At 40.0% G+C, this 26674-nt stretch overlaps 1 protein-coding gene across 1 annotated transcript in view; it reads left to right on the top strand.

Moving 5' to 3' along the window:
* Nucleotides 1-26674, top strand: part of SLCO6A1 (solute carrier organic anion transporter family member 6A1) — a 97187-nt gene that overhangs the window by 14916 nt on the left and 55597 nt on the right. The window contains exons 6-10 of the mRNA XM_053567373.1: nt 449-558; nt 3824-3968; nt 8864-9059; nt 19618-19771; nt 24050-24237. Coding sequence (XP_053423348.1) covers nt 449-558; nt 3824-3968; nt 8864-9059; nt 19618-19771; nt 24050-24237 — 793 coding nt within the window. The remainder of the gene's footprint in view (nt 1-448; nt 559-3823; nt 3969-8863; nt 9060-19617; nt 19772-24049; nt 24238-26674) is intronic.

Below are 26674 nucleotides of genomic sequence, written 5' to 3'. Positions count from 1 at the left end.
TCTAATATTTTCCTAATTACTGAACATGTAATTGGCATAAAAATTTTTTTTTTAGTAACATCAAAGATTATTCTTTAATATTTTATGGCAAATATGGCAGCCACTTGCTGAGTATGGCTATTTAAATTTTAAATTAAATTAAATTGAAAATTCATTTACTGAGTCGTAGGAGCTGCATTTTAAGTACCGAATAGCTATAGGCAGCTGGTAGCACAGTATTAGAAAGCAAAGACGCAGAAAACTTGCACTGCCACGGAATGTTCTTTAAGATAGCAGTGTTGGAGAAGAACGTGGTCTTATAATTCATCAGATTGACTTTACTTGTTCAGAAATAGCTCCTTTGCCAAACCAGGACTAGCTGAGTTTATTAGGATATGTGTCTGTGCTATATGTCTGCATTTTAGATCTCCGAATGTGTCATAAGATTCTTTTGCTTCTTAACATACAGCTCCAACAAATATAAAAGCTGGGAAACATAAACAGCCTCAATTGCTTGACAGAAAATATAAGGATCCAGAAGCTGGATTGAATATCAAGGATTTGTCTGTTTCCATCTGGGTAAAGTAAAATATTGTATGCAAACAAGCCGATTAAGTTAACTTGTGCAATTTTCCAATAGTGAACGTAAGAAAATAACCATAAGATGTTCGATTCATATCTTGATGGGTCTTTTGAAGTCTTTTGATTAACCTATTAATGTTACAGACAATGAGAAATATCTGTCTTACCTCACATGTGCAGCATAGCCCAGAAGTTGGCCGCTGTCGGGCACTGGTAGCAAGTATTTTTCTTCTTTCCTTTTAATTTTACTTTTCTATTATTTAATGGAATTTAATGAGATGGCCTGGCAGTATCAGCAATACTTGTTTATTATGTTTAAATGACTTAGAAGAGAACTCTAGAAGTTAACAAATGTTCCCACAAACATTTTCATTTCATAGAAGATCTTCATAGAAGATTTTCTTTCATAGAAGATCAAACGGAGAACTCTCGGCTTCTCCAGGTGAGAAGGTCTACAGTACAGAGACCGTGGAGTAAAAACCCACAATCTTTCTTGCAGAATTTTTTTGCTCATATATAGATTTTTTTTCCCCAAGTCATTTTCCAGATTACTTAGTAGATCAATTTCACACGCATTTAATAGGACTCTCGAGACTCTTCCCAACAGTGTCGCCTGAATTTTCCTGTTTCTTTTCCTCAGAATTTTATCCTCATCGCCTTCACATTCCAGCCCCTTGCTCTTCCTGGGACACATTAAGTACTTGTATTGTTCTGTCCCTCCGTAGCTGCTGATCTATCTGCTCAGAAAGTCCTTCTCTCTCTTCTGCTCTCCAAAAGAGCTTCTGTCAAGTCTTATATTCCTAGGCAACATGAGTTTCTCCCTCCTTAATGCTTTGATGGATCTTTGATAGAATAGAATAAAAAAGAATAGAATAGGTAGACGCTTTTCGTTATATTAATTCTTCCTAAAATGAATGGGTATGTTGTATAAAATCATGTTTTACTTTTTGCTTGTATACAATTTTTTACTTTTTACTTATATACAATCAGAAATTTTACTTATTTCTATACACTGTTGTCTTTTTATTAAATCACCATTAACAAATGACCATAAGATATATGGAGGAAAAAAAGGGAGGGGACTTTCTTTCTGGGGATGACAATCTACAGATGAGGGGGTGCAGTGACTGAGGAAGCCCATGCCCTGAGGCGGGAGGGGAAGCTGACCCGTCCTCCAGGCTGAGCTCCACGGTGTATTTGCTGGTTTGGGGAAAGTCTGTGAATGTATGCGAGGGAAGTCGAGTTTGTGAGCACTGGACTAACATTTGTGCGACTCATGTTCTCTGTTCATTGTGGGGTGGAGTTTTAACATTACAATGGGGTGGGATTTGGTTCTTCCTGTTGGAAGGTGAACCATAGAGCATACAGATGCTTTGAGTGGTCTCTGTAAACAGCTCAAACTGGCTGGAGGTCTGCGGCTGTTTTTAGGAAAGAGCACCTGCAGGTCAGTCTCCTGTCCAGCTGGAGCTGTGGTGGGACAGCAGGGCAGGGTGGGGTGAGGGGTCCAGTCAGTGGTCTCGGGGGGTCTATGGGGCCAGTTTGGGAAGCTCCTGGGTGTAGGAGATACACTACCTACATTTTCTATGGCTAGTATCTGCTCAATTATGGGGAAGACGATTCTATGGCAGTTAGTCATTCAGGGGTGTGTGACCAATTCCTCCCTGCTACGGCCACTTGGTCCCATTTCTGCTATGTCTCATTTTAGACACAAGAGTCTGTGCTGTCTGTCAGCTGGAGAAGGTACCAATGTGCCCTTCTGGTGGACACCTCCATAGGCTGCTGACGGCCAGTGTGTGTCGCGTTCTGTGCTGGCCCTGGGTGGCGTGGCGCCTGCCCTGGGCCCCCCAACTCCACTAGTCGGGTGTGTGTGTCAGAGAGACTTAGAGCCAGTGGGGTAACTCAGGCCAGGGTAGGGAAGGGTGGACAGCGCCCACTAGCTCCAGCGAACGGGCAGAAGATTGGTGGAGGTTATAATGCCTCCGGGCAACATTTATATTAGCTGACTTGGGGTCAACTCTGTAAGCCATGCTGCTGTGACTCTAGTTTCTAGAGTGGACTTGACATCAGTTGGTTATGCGTATCGTTAAGTATCTTAGCTGACAGCAAGAGAAGAAATACAGAGATTACGAAAAGGGTTTGAAGACTAGGTGGGAAGAAATTTCCTAGCCCCTTGGGAAACTAACTGCATTGCTCATTGAGAGGCACAGTAGTTTGTAGTCTTATAGCCATTTGGCCTGCTGGACAATCTTGTCCAAACGAGTCTCTACTTCTCCTGAGGTGTTGACTGAAGGATGAGTGGAGGGACACTCCGTGGTTGGCAAAGGGGAAGCCTAAGGCCCTTCTAATGCTGCTTGATCCAGGGAGTTCAGGGTCCTTTGCTGGGTTATGATGCTTCTGTGGTATTTTCAGCAACTTTGTCTACTGTGGATAACAATTTTTTAATCTTATCTCTGCTAATGTATTCTCCATGCCCCAGAACAACCACACCTATGAGACTCTGTTTAAGGCCAGAAAAATAAACTTTAAACTTATTAAAAATACATGAACACAAACATAAAACAATGCTAAATATTTTCAAAGACAAGTATAGAACCAAGGAAATATACAAATAAGCTTGAAAGTTACTATTCTTATCTAATTTGCTGTCTTTTTAATTACTCTGTGTAGTATAATAGTATAATTGATAATGGTAAACCCTTACATCTTTTTTTTTTTTCTTACATCTTAATAGGAGTTCTTAATAAGTTCAACAAGTTTAAAGCAGAATTTAAGCAACATCATTCTTTGTGTTGGTGGAATTCCAAGTATTAAATATAATAGAATTTTGAGTATAACCCTAGTGATTTTTTCTTGATTGTTCCTTAAATTTTCTTTGCTTTGTGTTTTCTAAGTATGTAAACAAAAGTAGAAAGAAATTCTAGATACCTGCCTAATGATTTATCTATTTATTTTTTCCTAATCTTTACATCAAACTTCCAAGCCCACAAATACAAGTTAAATGTGGCCTGGAGAGCAAATTAAAACGAGTCTCAGTCACGAGTCTCATTAAATGGTCAGACAGCTCCTGTCTTTTTTAGAATGTGTATATTTGTGAATTGCTTCAATAGATTTCTGTGGGGCTATCCATCTGTCTGTATATTTTCTGTTGAGATTAGGAAAGGCAATAGCTTGCAGATTGAACATTAACAGTTGAATGGACATATCTATTCCTCTTCAACTTTACAACATAAAAGAATTGACGGGTAATTTATTTCTATTTCAGATTCTGATAAAGAATCCAATATTTATGTGCCTCACTCTGTGTAAAGCTTCAGAGAGTCTGGTTCTCATTGGAGCTGCTGAATTTCTGCCGACCTACCTAGAGCACCAGTTTGTGTTAACGTCCAGTTTTGCGACCGTGATTTCAGGTAGACGATCTTTCTCATTGTGACATTTCAGACACTTTGCATAAAGTCTTCTTACACATGCTTGTGAAATATTTCACACAAACACAAAATACAAGGAATAATACGCCTAACTACGCTATGTGCAATTTGCTCAAATTTAAAAACTATGAGAATTTTGCCATCGTTGTGTCAATAGTTTTAGCACGTAAAGCTCTGTAAGGACTTCTGTGTCGCTCTCTCAAACCTTCCCTCGTCCTTCCTGTTCACAGTAACATCTTCTGAAGTTGCAGCACATCCTTCCCGCACATGTTGGCACATCTTTACTGCTCATGTGCTTGCCTGTACATGATCTATTTCTAAATTGTGTGCATTATTTTGGACATGCTCTTATGCTATTTATTTCATCATCAGAAGTTATGCTCTTCAGGTTCATGTTGATCTATATCTATTTAATGCATTTTAGTGGTGCCACGACATTCTGTTTTATGAATGTACCATCATTTATTATCTTATTAATGGACATGAAGTTGCTGCAACTTTTCCATTCCATGTATAGTGAACGGGCTTATTGATAGACCTGGTGTACATTTGTAACGGCTTATGTAGATTTAGGTCTTAATGGGGAATTGTCCTCATGCACATATTTAATTTTCCTAGAAACTGAAAATTGACTCCAAAGAAGGTTGCAAATGTAAAGTTCCACCATGAAGGTTGCAAATGTAAAGTTCCACCATGAATGGGAAAGTGGCAAATGCAATCATTATTTTAGGCTATCAAATGTACAAGACAAATCCTGTAACTTTTAGGGCAACCAATAAAAAATAGTAACCAATTAATATGAGAGAGTCAATTAACCAAAAACAAAACAGAAATAAGAAGAAACAAAAAACATGGGCACCAAATAGAAAATGAATGTGAATGTGTTCAGAAAATTTGACTGGATTGAAGAGATTTTTAGGTAGGGGACACATGCTTATCAGACTGTAAATCATTTAGAAAGCCCAGCAGGACACAGACACGTTTCCAGAGCCATAATAATTATTTTCATGAATACAACATGTTTTTGGCCACTCTGTTTGATCTAATCAATAGATATTTGGGCTTAAGTACCTTTAATTTGTTTCTTACAGCATTTGATTAAGGTTTTATCAGCAGAATTCAAACACCTGGAAGACACCACCTACATTTCTGACCCCAGGGGCAGGGGGGTCCTCAAACTACAGCCCGCGGGCCACATGGGGTGGTGTGATTGTATTTGTTCCTGTTTTGTTTTTTTTACTTCAAAATAAGATATGTGCAGTGTGCATAGGAATTTGTTCATAGTTTTTTTTGTTTTTTTTTTAAATATAGCCTGGCCCTCCAACGGTCTGAGGGACAGTAAACTGGCCCCCTGTTTAAAAAGTTTGAGGACGCCTGGTAGAGGGTCTGGGCCCCGTCAGCTGGACAGATAGATCCTTTAGTCCTCAGGGTGTATTTTTAAAAGTGAGAGGCCTTTTTTCTTAAGTTTCTGGATTGACCTTCCACTGAGCCTGAGATGAAATCCAATATAGCGTAATGTACTAGCAATTCCAGATTCCACTTTTGCCTTCAAAACTGAAATTTGGAGCAACTCTGTCAACAATGCTGATCAGTGAGTGAGGCCGAGTGCTTTCCAGAGATGAGGTGGTGTCATTCATTATTTAAACCAAAGTCAAGGGCAAAAATTTTGTATCATTTTGTTTGATTGGCCTTCATCTATTGTGGAGATAATTGGCATATCACTAATCCTTCCAGGAGGCATCCCTAGGTAAGCAAGAGCCACTTCATTTTGGAGAAGTTTCCAGTCTCCTGACAGCTAAATCATCTAATAGTGGTGCTTCTACAAACACTTGATTGTCAACTATGACGACTCCTATCTTCTTTTTCTTCTTCTTCTTTTTTTTTGAGACAGAGTCCCAGTCACCCTCAGTAGAGTGCTGTGGCATCCCAGCTCACAGCAACCTCAAACTCTTGGGCTCAAGTGATCTTCTTGCTTCAGCCTCCCAAGTAATGGGACTACAGGGTGCCCAACTATTTTTAGAGGCAGGGTCTCACTCTGGCTCAGGCTGGTCTCAAACCTATGAGCTCAGGCAATCCACCTGCCTCAGCCTCCCAGAGTGCTGGGATTACAGGGGCAAGCCAATCCGCCCAGCCTACCCCAGTTTTCTTGAATATATCATTTCCACTTGACAAATGCTTGCCAAATAGTTATAAGTTTGAATTGGTCCATCTGAAAACATGTCTGTAACTCAGTTCACAGAGTTCTAAGATCTCTGTGAGTCAGGGCTTTGGGGTTGACAAGTGGCTGGCAGTGAGCTAGTAAGCGCTTTTCAAATGGTAGCTGTTTTAGGAATTCAGTGAGTCCCACATGCCAAGGGGTGCTCCTGGTGTGTAGGGGTGCTGTCTCCTTCTCCCCAGAGGCTCTAGTGCACAAAATTATCAGTCATGGAGATTTGCGGCTTGAAGGGGTCAATAAATGTGTAGCACCTCAAAGCATAACCCAGCTGGATGGCTGACTTCAGTGTAGGTTTGTGGGTTACAGTCACCGTGAGTCCGGTGATAGGGAAGACCCAGCAGAGTGCCCGAGAAAGGCATCTAATGTCTCTCATACTCGGAGGCCACGGTGACACTAGGTTGCCTTTTGGTTGGAGGAAGGGAGACAGCAATTTTCCCTTGACTTCCAGAGGGATTCAGCACTGTGATTCTGTCTGCACAGCCCCCTCCCGCCCCGAGCTGATGAGCAGTCTTCTGGATTTTTTTTGGAATTTTTCTATTACCTTTGCTGGTGAAGGTGTGTTAATACCAAAGAAAGATCTGTTGAATCTGAGGCTTCTGGACTTTACCCAGCAGAATATCATCTGTCAGTGAAAGGTTTGGGTATCAGAGGGCAGTGGTACTTACACTACCCAGCCCTTTGTAGGAAATGAGAGCCAAGGTTAGTTATTCCCAAGAGAACACTGTAAGTGTGTATGTGCGGCCTTGCAGCATAAATGAGAATTAGGCTCTGTCCTTGCTTCCAACGGGATACAGATGAGGATTCCAGAAGTGCCTCAGGCAGGGACGTGAAGTGCTCTCAGTCTAGGGAGCAGGTCTGTTTACTTGGCTGCGTCTGGATCAGCAGGGACCACAGGAGCAACATCTGAGTTTGGTGGTTTTTAATCGGCTGTAAGGCTCCAGCTCCTGATAACCTTTCCCCCTGGACTTGGGGTCTGTTCACGTGAGATGCTTTATCTCTCGCTATCCCTGCTGTCTGTAAGTCTATACTCCAAGGCGGGCCTTTCTTGTCTTCTCCTGGGATTCTGTGCTGTCTCTGTTGGACTCTATGAGAGCAACTTAACGAGTTCCACTGTTACTTTAGTAAAGTTTAGCCGCATTCACTGTACCAGCTTGTAACATAAATATACCACTTATACATTTAGGAACTGTATATACAATTGTACATTTAGAAATCCAAATTTGTCTGTCTTAGGAAAATCTTCCTAAGAGGGTCCCAGCACAGCTACCTTATAGCATTCTGGACACACTGTGAAAAACTTGGAGGCCTTCTTTTGTTGCTGTCTTAGAATAACCCAGGGTTGGCAGGGAGACTGCAAAAGGAGTTTACCCTCAGCCCAGCTATTAGTTTTTATTTAAATAACAATGGCGGAATCCATTCTCTCATTCCCACCAGCAAAGTTCTGATAGTTCCCTGGTACCTGCCCAGAGGGGTTAGAGAGTTACCTTCTCCATGCAGTGTGGTTGCACATCTCGGTAACCATTGTCTGAAAGCAGGGGGATATTCTGTCTAACCAGAAGGAATCTTAGTACATGTAGTAACTGTGACAGTGGGGAAGACCTGGGGCTGATGGCCAGATGGGCAAGGAAGCACCTTTGCTTAGAGCAGAGTTAACGGGAACCGTGGCCCTTTCTGGGGAGCTGTCCACTTCAGCCTGCAGCTCCAAAAGGCCTTCTCTCTGGCAGCATTCCATCCTTGTTGCTAAAAGTACTAAGATCCATGATGGGTTTGAACTTCGCCCTGTTTGCAAGCTAACAAGTTAACTTAGTTTCTTGAGTGCCGCAAGAAGACACAAAACTGGTCAGAAATGAAAGAAAGTTTACCACTCACAGCCATAGCAGTAGATAGAGAATCTTGTGTGTGCATGGGTGTGTGCCTGGGTGTGCCTGGGTGTGAGTGTGTGTGTGTGTGTGTGAGTGTGTGTGTGTGCCAGCTCTCAGGGCCCATAATTGAATCTATCCTTGCTATATAGTAGGAGCATAGGGGCTTGCATCAGTATGAGTTTACTGTGCTGTCTTCCTCTGGTTATTTTTTAATACATTTCTTCTTTTCCCTTCCTCCATGTCTTTCTCCCCCCTCTCCTCCTTCTCTGCTTTCTTTATGCTTAAACACAAAACCATTTTACAGTGGCTAATCTGGAGTCCCTCTTTGTTGTGAGACTGTTAACATTGCACATCCATTCACGGAACTAATGAGTAGCTTGGTTCAATTCTTTTAACAAATCTGCATGAATTTTGAACACTGTAATCACGCCTTTTGTGATAAAGTGTAAATCTGCTCAGGTTGTTAATAATATCTCTCTGTAAGACAATTTCTATCTTTGGTTTTGCGTGGATTAAGTTCCTGGGTATTTTTTAAATGCTAGTGCTACATAAAAGCAAAACTTCACTATCACTGTCCTAAAATTCAGTAGGCTTATGGTGTCAGCCTAACAAACACATCTGTGTTTAAGGTTCAAATTTATTGACATTTACTATCTTTTTAAACTTTTGGACTTTTTTTAAAATTTAAATATATGTTTACTACACATTTAGAGCAGAGGAGATTGCATTAATGCATGAGTTATCTATACTACAAGCTGATTATTTCTTAACTGTGTTTTTCTCCTTTTCTTTTCTTCTAGGGCTTGTTTTAATTCCAGGAGGCGCACTTGGCCAGTTTCTGGGAGGTTACATTGTTTCCACATTAGAAATGTCCAGTAGAGCCCTTATGATGTTTATAATAGTTACATCTACTGTAACAATTATACTACTTGTGTCTATAATTTTTATACACTGTGATCAGGCCCAGATGGCTGGAATCAGTGAAAACTACTATGGGTAATTATAATCTTGCATATTAGACCTTTACATTATAATTCAATAGAAGATTTCTTAGTTAATAATTATTTACACAGTAACCTTTATATGAGGTCTGACAATTAAGTTTGTGACCTTGTCACTGTGGACTTACCTTGGCAGCCTAGTGCCAGTGACTCGGTAAGGTTTCATAATTTGGTGTGTCCCGGGGGCTCACAGCTGTGTTCATGTCACATGGGGCGGTGTTTTCCTGAGCGGTGTTCATTATTGTTGTGTGTTTTTCTGTGCTGTCATGAGAATGTCAGAGCTCGAACAAGAACAATGAACAAACATTACATTTCTTGTCAAACTTGGCAAGAGTGGAAGTGAAATCATGGAAATATTAGTTCAAGTTTATGGGGATAATGCCATGAAGACAGCGGCAGTGAGCAAATGAATCAAATGGTTTTCTCAGGGGAGAGTGGGTGTCACCCATGAAGCGAGGTCAGGGTGGCCAGGAACAAGCAGAGCTGATGACAAGATTTCAAAAATTTGTCTACTGTGCTTCAAAATCATTGGCTGACAGAAGCAAAGCAGACCAAATAAACTTTGATAGAGAAACACTTAGGAAAATCTTAATTGAAAATCTTGGCAGGAGAAAGGTGCGTATAAAAATGGTCCTTAAAGAGCTCACCAGTGAACAAAAGCAAAAAGTAGTGGAGGTTTGCCAGGACCTTTGGGGGAGGCAAGATGATGTTTTGGGCTGTGTTATCACTGGTGATGAAATACGGCTGTGCCAAAATGACCTTGAAGCGAAGCCTCCATGTGCACAGTGGAAGTCAGGCAATTTTCCATGACCAAAAATGTTCCACCGGTCTAAGTCAAGAGTCACAATGATGCATTAACCTTTTGAAACAGGGGGGATTATTCATTATGAATTTGTACCGACTGGGCAAAAAGTCAAGCAGATTTACTTAATTGGAAGTGTGAACAAGGCTGCATGAAAACGTTAAATGAAACAACCTGAACTTTTCGCCAACTCATGGTTTTTGCATCACCACCCTGCACCAGCTCACAGGGCATTGTCTGTGAGGGAGAAATAGCTGAACTGGAAAACCCTCCCTTCTCACCTGATCTGGCTCCCAGTGGCATCTTTACCCGTCAATAAAGGAAATATTGAAAGGAAGACATTTTAATGGCATTCAGCTCACCCAGGGCAATACCATGATAGCTCTGATGGCCATTCCAGAAAAAGCATTCTTAAACTGCTCTGAAGGGTGGACTGGGTGCTGGTGTGGGTGGATAGCTTCCCCAAACGGGCACTTTGAAGGTGAGTGTAGTGAAAGTCAGCCATGAGGCAGGTAGAACTTTTCCTTAGATGTGTTTTTGAACTTAATTGTCAGATGATGTCTGGTCATATCATTCTTGGAATTATGGGATGTATAAAAAAAATGTAGAGGACAGTTTTAACTTTTATGGCAAGAGCACAGGTATTATAATGACATTTTGTGATATGACTTTTCATACACTCGTAAAGTACTAAAGAAAAAACCCATTGGAAAGATTCAGTACCCAGAAGTGAGACTCGGCCTTAGGGCGGGGAGCGAGTGAGAGACGGTACTGCCTGTGCAGTGTGATCTGACCTCGTGCTCCTGAGTTGGTTTGTCTGCCTCTTACAGATACTGATGAGTGCAGCTCAAGTGGCTCTGAAAGAAAGCTTAGGAATATCACCTCTAAGATAAGCATGCAAAAATTCACAGAACTGGGCAGAGGTCGATATTCAATGCCAGGTAACAAAACTGGAATTGGAAACCAGAGGACCAAGTGAGTAAGACGGGAGAATCAGACCTCCACTTCCAGCTTCAGGGAAGTATCCGGTGGGGGTCCAGTGTTGCCAGTGAGAACAGTTAGAAAAGCCAAATGAAGAATGAAGTCAAAAGCATTTGTTTAAAGGCCTGGGAGAGTTGTTCAGGCAACGGGGAATTTAAAGGCCAAAAACTTGGAGAAAGCAGAAAACAGAGGAGTAAGTTTTTGCGGCTGTCTCTTCCCTGAGGATATTGGCTGATTGTGGACACTGGCAAGAAGCTGAGAGAATGGTACAAAGAATGTTGTTACTAGATTAGACAAAGCATATCCAGTCTAGAAAGATGATGAGAAGCCAGCAGCAATATTTTGACAGACACCTGAGCCTGAAGAGACAGAACTGAGGAAGACAGGGGGGCCTTGACGTTAGAGCAGAGAAAGAAGTGAACAAATACCTCTCCCAGCACCTCGACTCATCACCCTGAGGGGTTTCCACTCAGCACCTTTGCTGAGTTATGAAGTCAGGGGCTAAAATCAAGCAGAAGTCTTCTGAAAGCCACAGAATTCCAGCAGAATTGTGGTGCCCTGTGCGTAAGAGGATGAGTTTAGAACGTGCTGGGTGAGGAAGTTGGGTGAACATTTCGTGTTCTCAGCTGGTGTCTGTGTAAGGCTTAGACCCAGGAGTGGGACCTTCCTAAAGTACTGCAGTCTGGCCAAGAGTTAACTGGGTCTCTATGTGATTAGTAATGTCCATTGACACTCTGTATCATAGAGAGAGTATGATCCTACGCTGCAAAATACCTAAGGCAAAGGCCTTCCATTAAAAAAAAAAATTATCAAGTAGAACAAGGACATGACCCATAAGTATAAAACAAAATAAACAGTAGAATCAGCCTGCAGGGATTGACCTATTGGCATCATCAAATAAGAAAAATGTTGAAGTGTCATGGATATGAGCCACAAGGCAAGTGACTCTGGGTTCTGATCAGAAACCACAGGGTCAGAAGATAGTATCTGTGAAGTCCTTCTAGAACAGAGATGTCCACTCATAATTCTATGTCCAGTGAAAATACATTTCAAAAATGAAAATAAAATGAATGTATTATCATTTGCTGTTGGTGCTAAAAAAAAAAAGATAAAGAGATCTCTGCAATCTAAAAGGATATCAGAGGAAAACCTGGAAGTTGGAGGATGAGGGAAGAATGCACGAAATAATATGAGAGAACCTAGATTGGTTTTTCACCATAACTTTAAAATATAGATGACTACTGGGCGGCGCCTGTGGCTCAAGGAGTAGGGTGCCGGTCCCATATGCCGGAGGTGGGGGGTTCAAACCCAGCCCCAGCCAAAAAAAAAAAAAAAGATAGAAAATATAGATGACTATTGAAAACATACATTATAACACTGTTAGCACTTCATGAATATACATATAATACATACGACAACTATAACCTAAAGCAGAAAGTAAAAGGACCTATATAACTATGAGGCTTCTATATTTTATTATATAAGCAGAGTGTTAAAATATCACCTTGACGTTGGTAAGTGCTATCTGTCTATATAAGATTTAGATGCACATGCATACCTAAATGTAAATATATATGTGTATACACACACACACTCACTCATACACACCTACAGAGAGTGCCAAAATGTACAAACATTTTAAGAGATGGTATCTATTTTAAAGTTGAGTTGAAGGTACCATTACTGGTCAAGTGTACCTTGACATACTGCATACATCTACTTTACTTTCAATTTGTACACTCTTGGGGAGTGATCAAAGTTCTCTTAAAAATGCACACTTCTTTTGCACTATATATATATATAGTTTAGGTATATCATCCTACAAAAAAAAAAACTCTATAGAAAAGATATGAAGAGTTGTAGTCAAAATGCCAATAGAAAAATTAAAATATGATTGTGAAAGTAGTCACATAATTCAAATAGGGCAAAGAAAGAGAAAGAGAAGAATTAAAAGCAGAGAGGACAAATAGAAAACAAGTAATAAAATAATCACCCTCAATGTAACCAAAACCAATAATTAATTATAAATGTTCTAAGCCAGGGGCTGGAAAACTATAGTCAAATTCTGATTGCAGCCTCTTGCAGCCTGTTCTTGTGTGGTCTTCAAACTCAGAATGGTTTCTACATTTGTAAGAGTTATACAAAACCACAAAGAAGAGTAGGATTTCTAGTTTCAGCTCAGATGTGCAAAGAGCTCGTAGTCATCACTCCTATTGTCACAAGGAAAGAGTTATCGATACTGAAAACTCAGACACATCAGAGATCACCAGGCAAACTTATCTCCCCAAACTGGAGGGACAGAAGAATACGGAGAATTGTAGCTTACTGGGAGCAGAAGCCCAGCTGAAGAAGAATCTGAAACAGTAATTGACTAACTACTGGAATTGGATTGTGAGAGCTTGAGAGTTAAAAACTTAAGGTGGGGGTCTAGTCTTAGGCAGACTCACAAACGTTCATGACTCTTATCTCCAGAAGTCCCACCAGGTTCTCAAGGTGAAAATAGTAAAAGAAAACAAACAAACAAACAAACAAAAATAAACTCCTGTTATGTTTTGGGCATCAGGAGGGAGAAAGCAACCATCTGGAAATTATAGGGGAGACTGAGCCTGATCTTTAGCACAAGACCTGCTTCCTGCTTGAGATACCAGGAGAATTACAAGAATGGCATGTGAGCTGTGTACGTGCAGGAGATGAGAAAACTGGCTGCCAAGGGAGAATGTACATGTGAGGTGTGGCAATACCAGGCTTAATGCTCATGGTAAAAATTCTCTAGATTTCAAGGGTCTCTTAATCCTGGAGGCAGAGGTCTTGTTTAAGGTCTGCAGTTTTGCAAAACCAAATTGGAGACATTCTGTCTGACACTTTCCATGTTCCCCCTTTCTAGTACCGATGTCTAATAAGTAATTTTTAACTGTTTTTTCCTGTTTATGTTAAGACCTGAGGTTTATGCAGGAAGGCTCCTCCCAGTGTTCCTTGGTCCCCCAATACTTTGCTTAATGCAAAGTCTTCATTCCTCACTCTAAGACCCCCTCATCACGTGACCCCAAACCCCTTCAGAAAATAAATTCCAGAGTGGTCTATTCTCCTTTATCAAAAGGCTGCCCAGCAGAGAAACATCTTTACCAGAGTATTTTCTCTACCAAACTTTAGGAGGTATAGAACAAATGAAAATCACAAAAAAGATGTATCTGAACCTAACCATGTTAGTAATCATATTAAACGTAAATGATCTAAATATCTCAATTAAAAGGCAGTGAACATTCAATAAAAAAATCAAGAACCAACTATACATACTAAGAGAAATACATTTCAAATACAGACATTAATGGGTTAATTGTAAAAAGATAGGGAAAGGTGTATCATGTTAACAGTAATGAAAAGAAAGTTGGAGTATAATACCACACAAAGTAGACTGGAGAGCAAAGAATATTTTAGCAGGAGGGTGCATAGATGAGAAAATAATTACACAAAGTTTAGCAAACTGAATCTAATAATACATTGAAAGGAAAACAAATCATGATCAAGCAATATTTATCATAGTAATTGCAAGGCTGATTTAAAAGCCACCTGATATCATTTACCATATTAACGAGCTAAAAATGAAAGAGCTATATTAAAATCTCGATAGATGCCAACAAAAGAAACCCTCACGGGATACAATGCACCATTCATTCCTAATAAACTGAGAAACTAGGAATGGAAGGGAAATGCCTTGATATGATAAGGGAATTTATAAAACCCTATAGCAGCAACCTTCTTAAAAATTATTATGGGCTGAATATTTGTGTCCCTCCCCCTTCATATGTTAAAGCTCTAATCCCACAGGAATTAGGAGGTAAAGCCTTTAGGACAGTGGTTCTCAACCTTCCTAACACCTCCTAATGCCGTGACCCTTTAATACAGGTCCTCATGTTGTGGTGACCCCCAACCATAAAATTATTTTCATTGCTACCTCATCACTGTAATTTTGCTACTGTTATGAATCGTAATGTAAGTATCTGATAGGCAGGATGTATTTTCATTGTCATGAAGGGGTTGAGACCCACAGGTTGAGAACTGCTGCTTTAGGAGGTAAGTAGGTAGAGATGAGATCATGAGGGTGGAGTCCTCAGGATGAGCTTCATAGCCTATCAGAGGAAGAGACCAGAGCCCGCCCTCCTGGCTCTGCATGAGGACCTGCTGAGAGAGCGGCAGCACGCGGTCCAGGAAGAGGCCCTCACCAAACACAGAGAGGCCCTCTGCTTGCTCACAGCATGGTCTTGGACTTTGAGGCCTCCCAAACTGTCAGGAGTAAATGTCTGTTATTCATGTCGATGGCATTTTATCTTCGCAGCCTGAGCAGACGGAGGTGCTGATGGAATACTGAATGATCAGGAACAAAACCAGGACATGTGCTTTCATTACTTCTATTTTAATGTTATTGTGAAGGTTCTGGCCATTACGGTACTGTACAATAATGTAAGAGGAAAGAATAAAAGGCATCTGGGTAGGAAAAAAAGAAGTAAAACCATGTTTACTAAAGATGCGATTGTCTATTTAGAAATTTATAAACTCATCCTAAAACAACAGATGCTGGCTTTGAAGATGAGAGAAAGGAACTCTTATACGCTGTTGACAGGAGGGCAAACCAGTACAACCTCAGTGGAAAGTCATATGAAGATACCTCACAGAACTAAAGAAGACCTACCATTTGATCCAGCAATCTCACTACTAGGTATTTACCTAAAGAGAAAACAGAGGCCATTTTATCAAAAAGACACGTGCACTTGAATTTTTATTGTTGCACAATTCACTGTTGTACAGACGTGGAACCAGCCCAAGTGCCCATCAATACATGAGTGGATTAATATAACACGGCACGTGGTGTCCTGGAGCACTACGCAGCCATCAAAAATGGAGAGCTAACATAATGCCTATTGTAACAACCTGAATAGAATTGGCGACCATTCTTCTAAGCCAAGTTTTGCAAGTATGGAAAGAAAAAACACCACATGTATTCACTGTTACACTGGAACTGATTGATCAACACCCATGTGCACATTTTATAGTAAAACTCGACAGAAAGCAGTAGATGGGGGCAGCGGAGAGGGTTAAATTCACACCCAATGAGCACAATGTCCACTCTCCAGGTGAGGGGCACACTTATAACTTTGACTCAAACTGTACGAAAGCAATTCATGTAGTCAAAACATTTGTACCCCTGTGATAGTCTGATAATTGAACAAAAAAAGAAAATTATAAAGCTTCTAGAAATAGATAAATGTAGCAAGATTATAGACACAGGATCAACATTCAAAAATCTATGATAGTATTTCTATATACTACTTATAAATAAGCAGAAACTAGTATTAAAAATAATATCATTAAATATAATATCAAGACAAATACTATAGAAGACAAGACCAAGATATAATAATTTAAGATTTTTATATACAAATAAGCAAAAACTGATATTAAATAAAAATTCCATTAGTAACAGTACGTATGTCATGAAAAAGAAATGCTTAAAGATAAATCTGATTAAAAATGTGAATGACCTATATTCTTCTTATTATAGAACATTACTAAGAGAAATTAGAGACCTATAATTTTAAATGTGGAGAAGACTCGTGTTTGTGGGTTGGAAGACTCATTGAGATTTTAATTCTCAAACTGATGTTTCTATTTAATGCACTCACAATCAAAATCCAAGCACATTCTTTTTTACATATTTGCAAAATAATTTTTAAGTTTATATAGATATACATAATGATAATAACACCCAATCCCAATGTCGGATACGTATGCCCCCCCATGGGTCCACTGTTTGCTACAATCCTTCTGACCCCCCAGAGCAAACTGAATTTGCTATGTAGTATAGTGATATCCCTAGAAAGACAGTAACTAGAGTTATAACAGAAGGAATACCTAAACAAATAAAAAAAAAATCATTAATAAAATTCAACATATACAAACGTGTCTTTTTATATTTTTAATAATAATTAGAAGTTTTCCATGTAGAAATACTATATATTTCTGAATAATTATTTCTATGTATCTCATTGCTAATGGTATACAGTGGATATTTGTATGCTGAACTTAAAAAAACAATAAAAAATGGTAAACATAAAAAAAAAACAAGTACCTAAATAGAAACAAACAAAATAAAAAATTCAAAGATTAGGCCGTGTGCAGTGGCTCACACCTGTAATCCCAGCACTCAGAGAGGCTGAGGCAGGCACATCACTTTAGCTCAGGAGGTCCAGACCGGCCTAAGCAAGAGTGAGACCCCATCTCTACTAAAAATAGAAAAACTTGCCAGGGGTTGTGGTGGGTGCCTGTAGTCCCAGCTACTTGGGAAGCTGAGGCAAGAGAGTTTGAGGTTGCTGTGAGCTCTGATGCCACAGCACTCTACCAAGGATCACAAAGTGAGACTCTGTCTCAAAAAAGAAAAAAAAAAAAATTAAAAGATTTTTTTCCCCCTGAAAGCCAAAAACATAAATGCACATTATACATGGCAAAGTGCGGTATCTGGGTGGACAGGAAAAAAAGAAGTTAGTGTGAGTTAAAAGGAATGTGTAGCTGTTTCTCTGGGGCTGTGCTGCTTACTGGTGAGGAGCCTGGAGAGCCAGAGCCGGCCTGCCTTGGTCCAACCCCCCGGCCTCCCATTGTCTAGCTGTATAACAGTAGGCATGTTGTCTAACTTCTCTGTACCTAGTTTATTCTTCTGTAAAAGGGGTATTATGGTAGCAACATACCAGGAGGGGGTTAATACGAGGATTAAACCAGTTCATGTATTTAAGGTGCTCGAGCCCTATCTAAATGCTGTGATTCCACTCACAAGTTAGGACATGTACCCCAGGGGCTTTAGTTTGGCCACCTGCAAAACTGTCTTGGCTGACCTGGGATTTGATGTTGTACTCCAGTTTTTACGGAGGGTGGATATGACAAGCATGTGACCACTGAAGAGTGTGTCGGTATCACTGCTGAAGCCAAGGGCATCGTTCACCACGTCTGTCTCAGGATTCCTGTGCTCTCTCTGTTACTCCTGGAGCCAAGCACCAGGGAAAATTGTATCTCTCCAGACCAGCCTGTGTGATGTCTGGGGCAGTCTGAGACCCCTTTGGTTGTCAGTAATTTGAAAATGAAATGAATTGTGATGTTCATTGGTTTAAGTCCAGGTTCTAGGTACAATGAAAATTCTCCTCTCTTCTCCTCTCCTTTTTTTTGTAGTTTGGCCAGGGCTGGGTTTGAACCTGCCACCCTTGGTATATGGGGCCAGCGTCCTACCCACTGAGCCACAGGCACTGCCCCATTCTCACTGGTTGCTTTATTTATTTTTTTTAAAAAAAGTTTTTAACGTTGATGTTTTTCAATATAGAAATTCTTATAATTTCTGACTTTAAAATAAATGCATCCTGATTATAAACAAAAAATTATATAGATATGCAAACAATTCCAAAGAACAACAAAGGAGAAAAGCCAACGTTATTTGATTTCAAGAACTTTTGTAAAGCTACATTGGTCATGAAAGTGATAAAGGCATCAGTAGAGACGCTACAGCAACCAGCTCACACACGTGTACTCGCATGAATTATCTTTGAAGGGTAAATATAAGATGTAGTGGAAAACATGCAGCCATTTAAATGAATTATGCTAGAATAATTGGATATCTATATGCAAACAAAGTAACTTTGATCCATACTTTGTACCGTATAAAATAATCCGTTCAAAGGGATTATAGATGTAATGTGAAATGCAAAATTCCAGGAACATAAGGAAAACTACTTTTGACCTTGTTTGGCCAAATATTTTCTTAGCTATGACGCCAGACACATGATGCAGAAAGAAAGAAATTGGCAAATTGAATTTCACCAACATTAGAAAACTGCTCTTTGAAGGACTGTTTACAAAATGAAAAAAATAAGCTGTGGAGTGTAAAAAGGAATGTGAAAATCACACGCCTCACATAGAAACTGTTTTCAGAATATCCTCAGGGTGTAACACTAAGAAAAAAAACCCCATGGAAAGGGGCAAAGGATTAGAACAGACATTTACCCAAGTGATAGACACAGATGGAAAACAAGCTCACGGAAGGATGGTCAGCATCGCTAGTCACGCGCAAAATGCACCTTAAAGAGCACAGTAGGAAACCGTGACAGTCCTGTTGGAATGTCCAAAATAAAAGAGATTATATCAAGAGTTGATGAGAAATCTGGGGGGGATTGAAAGTCTTATACACTGCTGATAGGCACGCAGCATGTCACAGCCACTATGGGGAGCTGTTGGAGAGTTTCTTAAGAAGCTAGAAGTTAAATATTTATCAAACAACAATGAACCTTGGAGGTCTAGCACTGTACCAAGACCATATAAAAACCAGCCGCCTGAAAGGAACCAAGGAATACATATGCATGATTCCGTTTCATGAAACATCAGGAAATTCAAACCAGTGAGGAACAACGGGAGAATGAATCAGTGTGATCCAGGGGGCGGAGGCTCCACTGACGCGCCAGACAGACAGCCGTCTGTAAGCCTGATTGTGGGGAGGTGTACGCGTCTCAAAAGCTTTTGTGTTACACACTCTACCTACGTTCAGTTTGGCACCTGCCAGTTATTCCTGACTCAAGCTGTTAAAGAAGAAATTATTTCAAAAATTACATTCTTATAAACCTGATTGATATCCTGATGTATGCATTGATAATTATAAATTATCAACTATCAAATCTGATATAATTACCACATATAAGTTAAAAACAGTGGTAATGTGATTATATTCAACCTTGTTTTACAGAACCGGGCAGCTGGGAATCCTCACGGCTCCTTGCAATGAGCAATGTAAATGCTCATCGTCATTTTATTCTCCTATCTGTGGAAGGGACGATATTGAATATTTTTCTCCGTGCTTTGCAGGCTGCACGCATGGTAAAGTGTTAGACAAAAAAAAGGTAATCATCTTAATGTTTCTTCCTCTCCGGGAAGATGCTCACCTCGTAGACGTTTACATTTTATCCCTAGCTCTCTGTCAAAGCTTTTTCTTGTTTTCTATTTTTTAATTTTAAAATAAAGAAAAGAAAATTCTCTTTATGTAATCACCACACAGAGACTTTATGGAAATCAGGGATGGAATAGATTCTGTTAGGTTACAATGTGTCTACATGTATTATATCACCCCAGTTCTATAATTATAAAACTGGGGGGAATTGCTATTTACTTCCTGGCCATAGCAGAGTTGCAAAAACACAGCTCAAGAGAGCATTCTGCCTTCCAGTTGTCTTAGTTCTGGGCCACCCGTCAGCGGGACTCAATTCCCAAAACCTTGAACGAGGATCTTTACCACACTGAGGGGTTGACCAGTACTAGCCGCTTGATTCCTTCTTTCCCAGCTTTTCCTTCTGCTGAGGAATTTGAAATGTTTATTCCACACCTTGCTGTTTTTCTTTCTGCCCCAGTAGGAAGATGAGTGTGTTCAGGAGGATTTGAATCCCAGGGCAGTAATCTGAGTGATTTGAAGTGAATGTATGCTATTCCATTATTTACACGGATGGGGACCGTGTGGAAATGTCCCTGTCTGCTCATTTTCGTGGCCATTACCATCAGGATCTCTTATTTTTCTGAGCCTTCTACCACCTCCTAAAACATTTTCTTATTTTCTCAAGGAAAGCAGTAGATGATCTTACTGGGTTGGGTTTTTTTTTTTTTAATATCCAAAGTTGCATAAATAATCTGTAAGATACGAGACTTTGTACCACATTTTTACCTTTTCACTTGCACAGAGGTGTGAAGTCTGGCTCTAAACATCATGTTTGTCTTTCCCTGTCTGGCTGGTGTTTGTGAACTGGAGAGAGCAGCATGGGGTGTATTTCCTTATACACAGGTATCATGCCACCTCACTCGGGGGATAAAGTCCTTTATTCATTTTTTAATTAATTAATTTGTTTTTTATCCTTGGGGATTCATTGAGGGTACAAAGAACCAGGTTACATTGGTTGCATTTGTTAGGTAAAGTCCCTCTTGTAATTGTGTCCTGCCCCCCAAAGGTGTGTCACACACTGTGACCACCCACCCTTCTCTCTCCTTCCTTCTCTCTGCTCTCCTCTACCCCCACCTCCCTCCCTCCTTCCCTTTTCTGATCTTCCCTTCGCCCACCCTCTACCATGTACTACTAGGTTATCAACTGTCCTCATATGAGAATTGAATACGGATTCTTGCTTCTCTAAGAATTCTTGTGATGCTTGTGATGCTTTACTAAGAAGAATGTGTTCCACTTCCATCCAGGTTAATATGAAGGATCTAAAGTCTCCATATTTTTCATGGCTGAATAGTATTCCATGGTATACATATACCGCAGCTTGTTAATCCATTCCTGGGTTGGTGGGCATGTAGGCTGTTTCCACATTTTGGCGATTGTAAATTGAGCTGCCATAAACAGTCTAGTGCAAGTTAAAAGGTAAAAATGTGGTACAAAGTCTCGCATCTTACAGATTATTGACACTTGCACTAGAAATTGGACACTTATGAAATTGAGCTGCAATAAACAGTCTAGTGCAAGTGTCCTAACATGCTGATAAAAGGATTTTCATCCTTCTGGGTAGATGCCCAGTAATGGGATTGCAGGATCAAATGGGAGGTCTAGCTTGAGTTCTTTGAGGGTTCTCCATGTGTCCTTCCAAAAAGGTTGTATTCGTTTGCAGTCCCACCAGCAGTGTAAAAGTGTTCCCTTCTCTCCACATTCATGCCAGCATCTGCCAGTCCTTTATTAATTTTATACCTATGTAACAGTATATTTTCCTGCTATGTATATGTAATTTTATTACAGGCAAGAATTATATTTTTCTAATATAAATTATATTATAATGGTATACCTGACTAACTTTTAATTCTTCATAGTAATGTTTTCACTGGCTTAAAATTTAATAATATATATTCAGATTTTTATTGAACATTTATATAAAAAATGTTGTACACCCCTAAAAAAACCTTTCTGCCTAAGTGTTACATGCTATGCCTAAAATCCTCAAAATATCCTACTATGGAAAGTTTTAAAGGTGAAAAAAGAATAATGAACTCCCATATACCAATTATAAATTATTAACTTCTGGGAATTTTTGCTGCACCTGTCCTCCACCTACCTCTGCTCTCCACCTGAATTTGAGGAACACAAATGACTTTTTAAATGCTCCCCAGGTCATCACAGTTTACAGTAGACCTGTTTGACCTTGGTGTTTATCTCTCTTGAGATAGTAAGAGCTAAACAGTCCATCCATTACATAGCTCCAACATTTTCTTGCTTTTCTGGGGAACGCCTTTTATGGGCTTTCTTTCCATTTCATGGAACTCTTTATTTATTTTTTTACATTTTCCTTAGGAATAATTAAACATAATAACAGTGATAGAAATAATGTACAAAGACTCAGATTGTGTGGAGGCATTTGGTACTTAATAAAAATTAAAAAGAGAAAAAAACATTTGTCTTGGAGAAAACTTTTTTTTATAAAAATTGAAAGACGGAACAGAATCTGTCCAAAATCACCCAACATGGCAGTTAGCCCTGCTGGAAATAATAGAGCTACAGGAAAACTCAACAAAAGCAGAAGCTATTAGTAAAATCTGATTCAGATATTGCTGATTATTGGATAGGAAGAATATTAATTTAAAATGGGAAAACATCGATACCAATAAAAATAATTGTAACGAAATAAAACTTTAAGCAAGGGAAGGCCCGCATACAAAAATTCTTTGACTTATATTTTCCTGGTAATATTCTTTGCACCTGCCTCATCTAGCGTCCTGCCGTAGTCACACCCTCGGCCCTTAGTGCTCAGTAACTTTTCCCGGTCTACCACCTCAGTCTCAGCCACCCGGTGTGAGACGCTCCCCCTCACTTGCACTCCTCAGGTCCCCAGCCTTCCCCAGCCTCCTGTCTTCTGATTCTGCCGTCAGCTCACTGAGCCTTCCTTGTTTTCACCCTCACCTGCAGTTGACTTACATCTTATGACCGTCCTGCAGGTCCACTTCCCAACTTCTCTTCCATCCTGCTTGTCTCGGGATGCGCAGCTGCAGGTTGAGAGCTCTCCTGCTGCTCTGGCTTCTGACCGGATTAAGATCCTAAGAGGTGCAATGCTAGTGAAAATTCAGAAGGATGGGGAGAGAGAACCTGGAGCGCGGGTTCTCTGCCTGAGCCACGACCTGGCTTCCCTCTGACCGCAGGCTTCGCTTCTCCTGGGGAGGCCCTTCCCTTACGAATTTTTCCTTCTGGTGACCATGTTCACTCTAGAACCTTTTAACCCCTCCTTTCACTTCTGATTGCAAAGGAAATGCTGATGAATCTACCCATTTTCAGCATTTCTTTTTTTGATACTGCTCTGGCCCCCGGTACTGTTGTCTCACACCCCAGTCCACCTGCTTTTCACCTTGTTCGCCTGCTCTCCCCTTGTCTAAGCAGTCCACTGGTCCAACACAGCAGTCAGCATGATCCTTTGAAAGATGTCATTTATACGGAGACACCTCTCTCCCCTGGCCTCACATCAGTGAGAGGGACAAGCAGAGTTGTCACATTCCTCCTGCGCCTGCCACCACTTTGTGGCCCTTCCTCTCACCCTTCATTTCCTTTTTCATCCTGCTCCTGCCAGGGCTGTTCTCCTTGCTGTCTTTGAACTTGTCAGTCTCCACGGGGCTTTTCCAGTACTTTTTTCCTGCCTGGAACACACTTTTTCCAGACGACCACAGCGCTGCCACCCACCTTCTTCACATCTCTGCTCACTATCACTCCCCATCGAGTCCTTGCCTGACCTGTCCAGCACACCCTTATTCTGCTCCAATATCCTCTGTAATTTTTCCCTGCCTTTTTTAAAATCTCACTTTATTCTTTTCTTTATCTTTAATTGCCCTCAATTTTGATAGCTGTCTAACCATTACTATGACACTGAAATATTTTAAATATATTTTGAGGGAAATTTCTTACATTAATAGAACTTTTCGTAAATAACTATAATGGCACATACATAATAACACACACACACACACACACACTAATACGCTAATTCTTTGTCAGGCAAAATATCTTGAATTCATAACTCATGTTTCATGTCTGAAGAATAAATCATAGGCTTATATTAATAAAATTGGCCAGTCTCTCTATAGTTACTGATTTAATTTTCCTTATGTAAATTTTTGTTGCGTGACTATATTTTTGAAAGACTGTTTCCCTTCTTTAATATTCACAGACGTACTACAATTGTTCTTGCATTAAAGAGGGACTAATATCCGCAGACAAAGAAGGTGATTTTATCGATGCCAGCCTGGGGAAATGTGATACAAAGTGCTATACATTACCTTTGTTCATTGCTTTCATGTCCTCTATAATCATATTTTCCGGGTTTTCTGGTGTCCCGCTCACCATGGCAGTCATCCGGTAAGGACGCTCATCGAGAATCATTATCCGTTTAATAGATAAAAAAGTGATGTTTGGAAAATTTTATAATTTTGTAATAAATGATTTGCTTTGTGTTTCATGGTAGCAAATACAGACAGGAAAGTTATTCTTTGTCAAAATCCATTGTACATATTTCATTCTCTTTCTCGTAAGTAATTCATTTGCATAAAGTGTCTAGATATCACATTTAGCTTAATTAACTTTAACTTAAAAGAAGGTATTTATTTAATTCAGCACACATGAAAAATTCACAAATGTACAAAATTCTTACTTATATTAAGTTATAATGTTGATTCACCGACTACAGGAATTTATTGACTATTTATCTGGAAGGAAACATCAATGTCATCAGTACAGGGAGTAATAACTCAGAATCTCAGTGCATAAGTTTATTATGATTCAAAATAGAGCTAACATTTATTATTCATATATTATTTCTATCTATATGGAATCTACTTGATATTTATTTTTATTATAGCAATGGAATCGTTGGTCATTTATTCCATTTTTTTCCCCCAAGATGCTAACAAAAATCTTTCAGTCACGAGGAGCCATTACGGGTTGATCAGGTAACAAAGGAAGAGGATCATTTCTATCTGAGATGATTTGAAAATGCCATGGGAGGTATGACTTGAGGTGGATTAGGAAGAGAAGAGATTTCTTAAAATGTAAGCAGGTTGGAGGCAACGCCTTAACAGGAAAAGTGAACCGTGAAAGGAGAGGCAAAAATGTACAAAATGTCTTGATAAGAAGTTAGTTACATACGGCCGGGACAGAGCAGGGGCTGGTCAGGGTCTGCTGAGGGACAGCCTTGTGTTGCCATGTAAACGTGGACAGGGTTATCCTGTGTGCATACCCAGAGCCACAGGAGACCGTAAACCTCAGGAATAATAGTGATCAGATTGCGCTTAGGTCAAGACCCTGAAGATGGTGTGGAAGGTGGATCTGAGGAGAAGAGCTGGAGAAAAAGAAAAGGCATTAGAGGTAGTGGTGAAATTTAGACATAAAAATGGTAGAATATTTGTGAAATATTTAGTTTAGATAAAAGGGTTTATTGATTTAATGTGCCTGGTACAAAATATGGAGAAATATAAGATTATGTCCAGGCTTCAAGTTTGGGGAATTGGATTAATGATGGTTCTATTAACTAAAATAGAAAATTCAGGAAAAGAAAGCTCAGAGTGAATGCGATCAGTATTATATTGAGCATGCTTTCTTTAAAGCTCACATGAAAACCCTAAGCATACGTTCCCTGAAGTGGGATGACAGAGATGATGGTAACACTCCACAAGGTTATTTCTGAATCTTCTCACTTCCCTTGGTAACTAGACAGAGTAACAACAAGAGTAACATGCGCGCGCGCGCACACACACACACACACATACTCTAGTTTCAAAGCAAGAGATAGAAAAAAATGACGAAGTTGAAATCGCATGTAAGTTGCCAAAATTGGACCTCACAACTGACAGATTTGGATATTATTTTTTCTTTCATTTTTTTGAGAGTCTGTCACAGGCTGGAATGCAGTGGTATGATCACAGCTCACTACAACCTTGAATGTTGAGCTCCAAGCAATCCACCTTCAGGGGGATGCCACCCTGACTGGCTAATTTTTTCTTTCTTTTTAGAGAAAAGATGTTACTCAGGCTGGTCTCAAACTCCTGGCCTCAAGTGCCACTCCCGCTTCAGCCTCCCAAAGTGCTGGGATCACAGGCCTCAGCAACTATGCCTGCTTAAGGACAGGTGCTTTTAGCATGCACGTGAGCTCTGTAAGAGACAGCCTTATCTCAAGAGGGTGCTCTGCAAGCATGATCTAGGCAGATAGAGCAGAGTATCCTGCTGAAGAATAAGAGAGAAGGCTTAGTAAGTGCCCAGGAGTCCAGACGCGGCCAATCTCCAAAAGTGGCAGCAAATACATCTTCTGCAAATAATTGCATAACCTATTAAAGCAAGAAATGTGAAGAGATCTTAGAAACCCGAGATTGGCAGTAGAAATTCCTTTGACGTCAGGCAGATTTGGAGGAGCACAGCTGGTGTTGCTGCACATAGGTCTTCTACACCATCAGAGGAGATCATCCTGCACTTTTGAAGATTGGGAATCCTGGCTCATCTTCCTCCTTTACAGCCCTGTCCATCTAGTTTAAGAAAATCCATCTCAAATATGAGTAAGAAAGAAAAAGATTTTGCCTACATACAAAACAATTGTCATGAAAGAAATGATAATTGCTATAGACAATTACATTACTATAGACAATGAATACGCACCAAAAATGTTACCATGAATCAGATAAAAATATAAATGGAACTAAATGGAAGTTTAAATGAAAACAATCAACAAAATAATTTCCATTGCTCCCCCCACAGCTAGACGGAGGAGGTAATGAAGTAAGAATGGAACAAAATCAGAAAAGAAATA

This window comes from Nycticebus coucang, chromosome 17, assembly GCF_027406575.1.
Source record: "Nycticebus coucang isolate mNycCou1 chromosome 17, mNycCou1.pri, whole genome shotgun sequence".
Classification (NCBI taxonomy): domain Eukaryota; kingdom Metazoa; phylum Chordata; class Mammalia; order Primates; family Lorisidae; genus Nycticebus; species Nycticebus coucang.
This window is presented reverse-complemented; position numbering and strand designations above follow the sequence as displayed.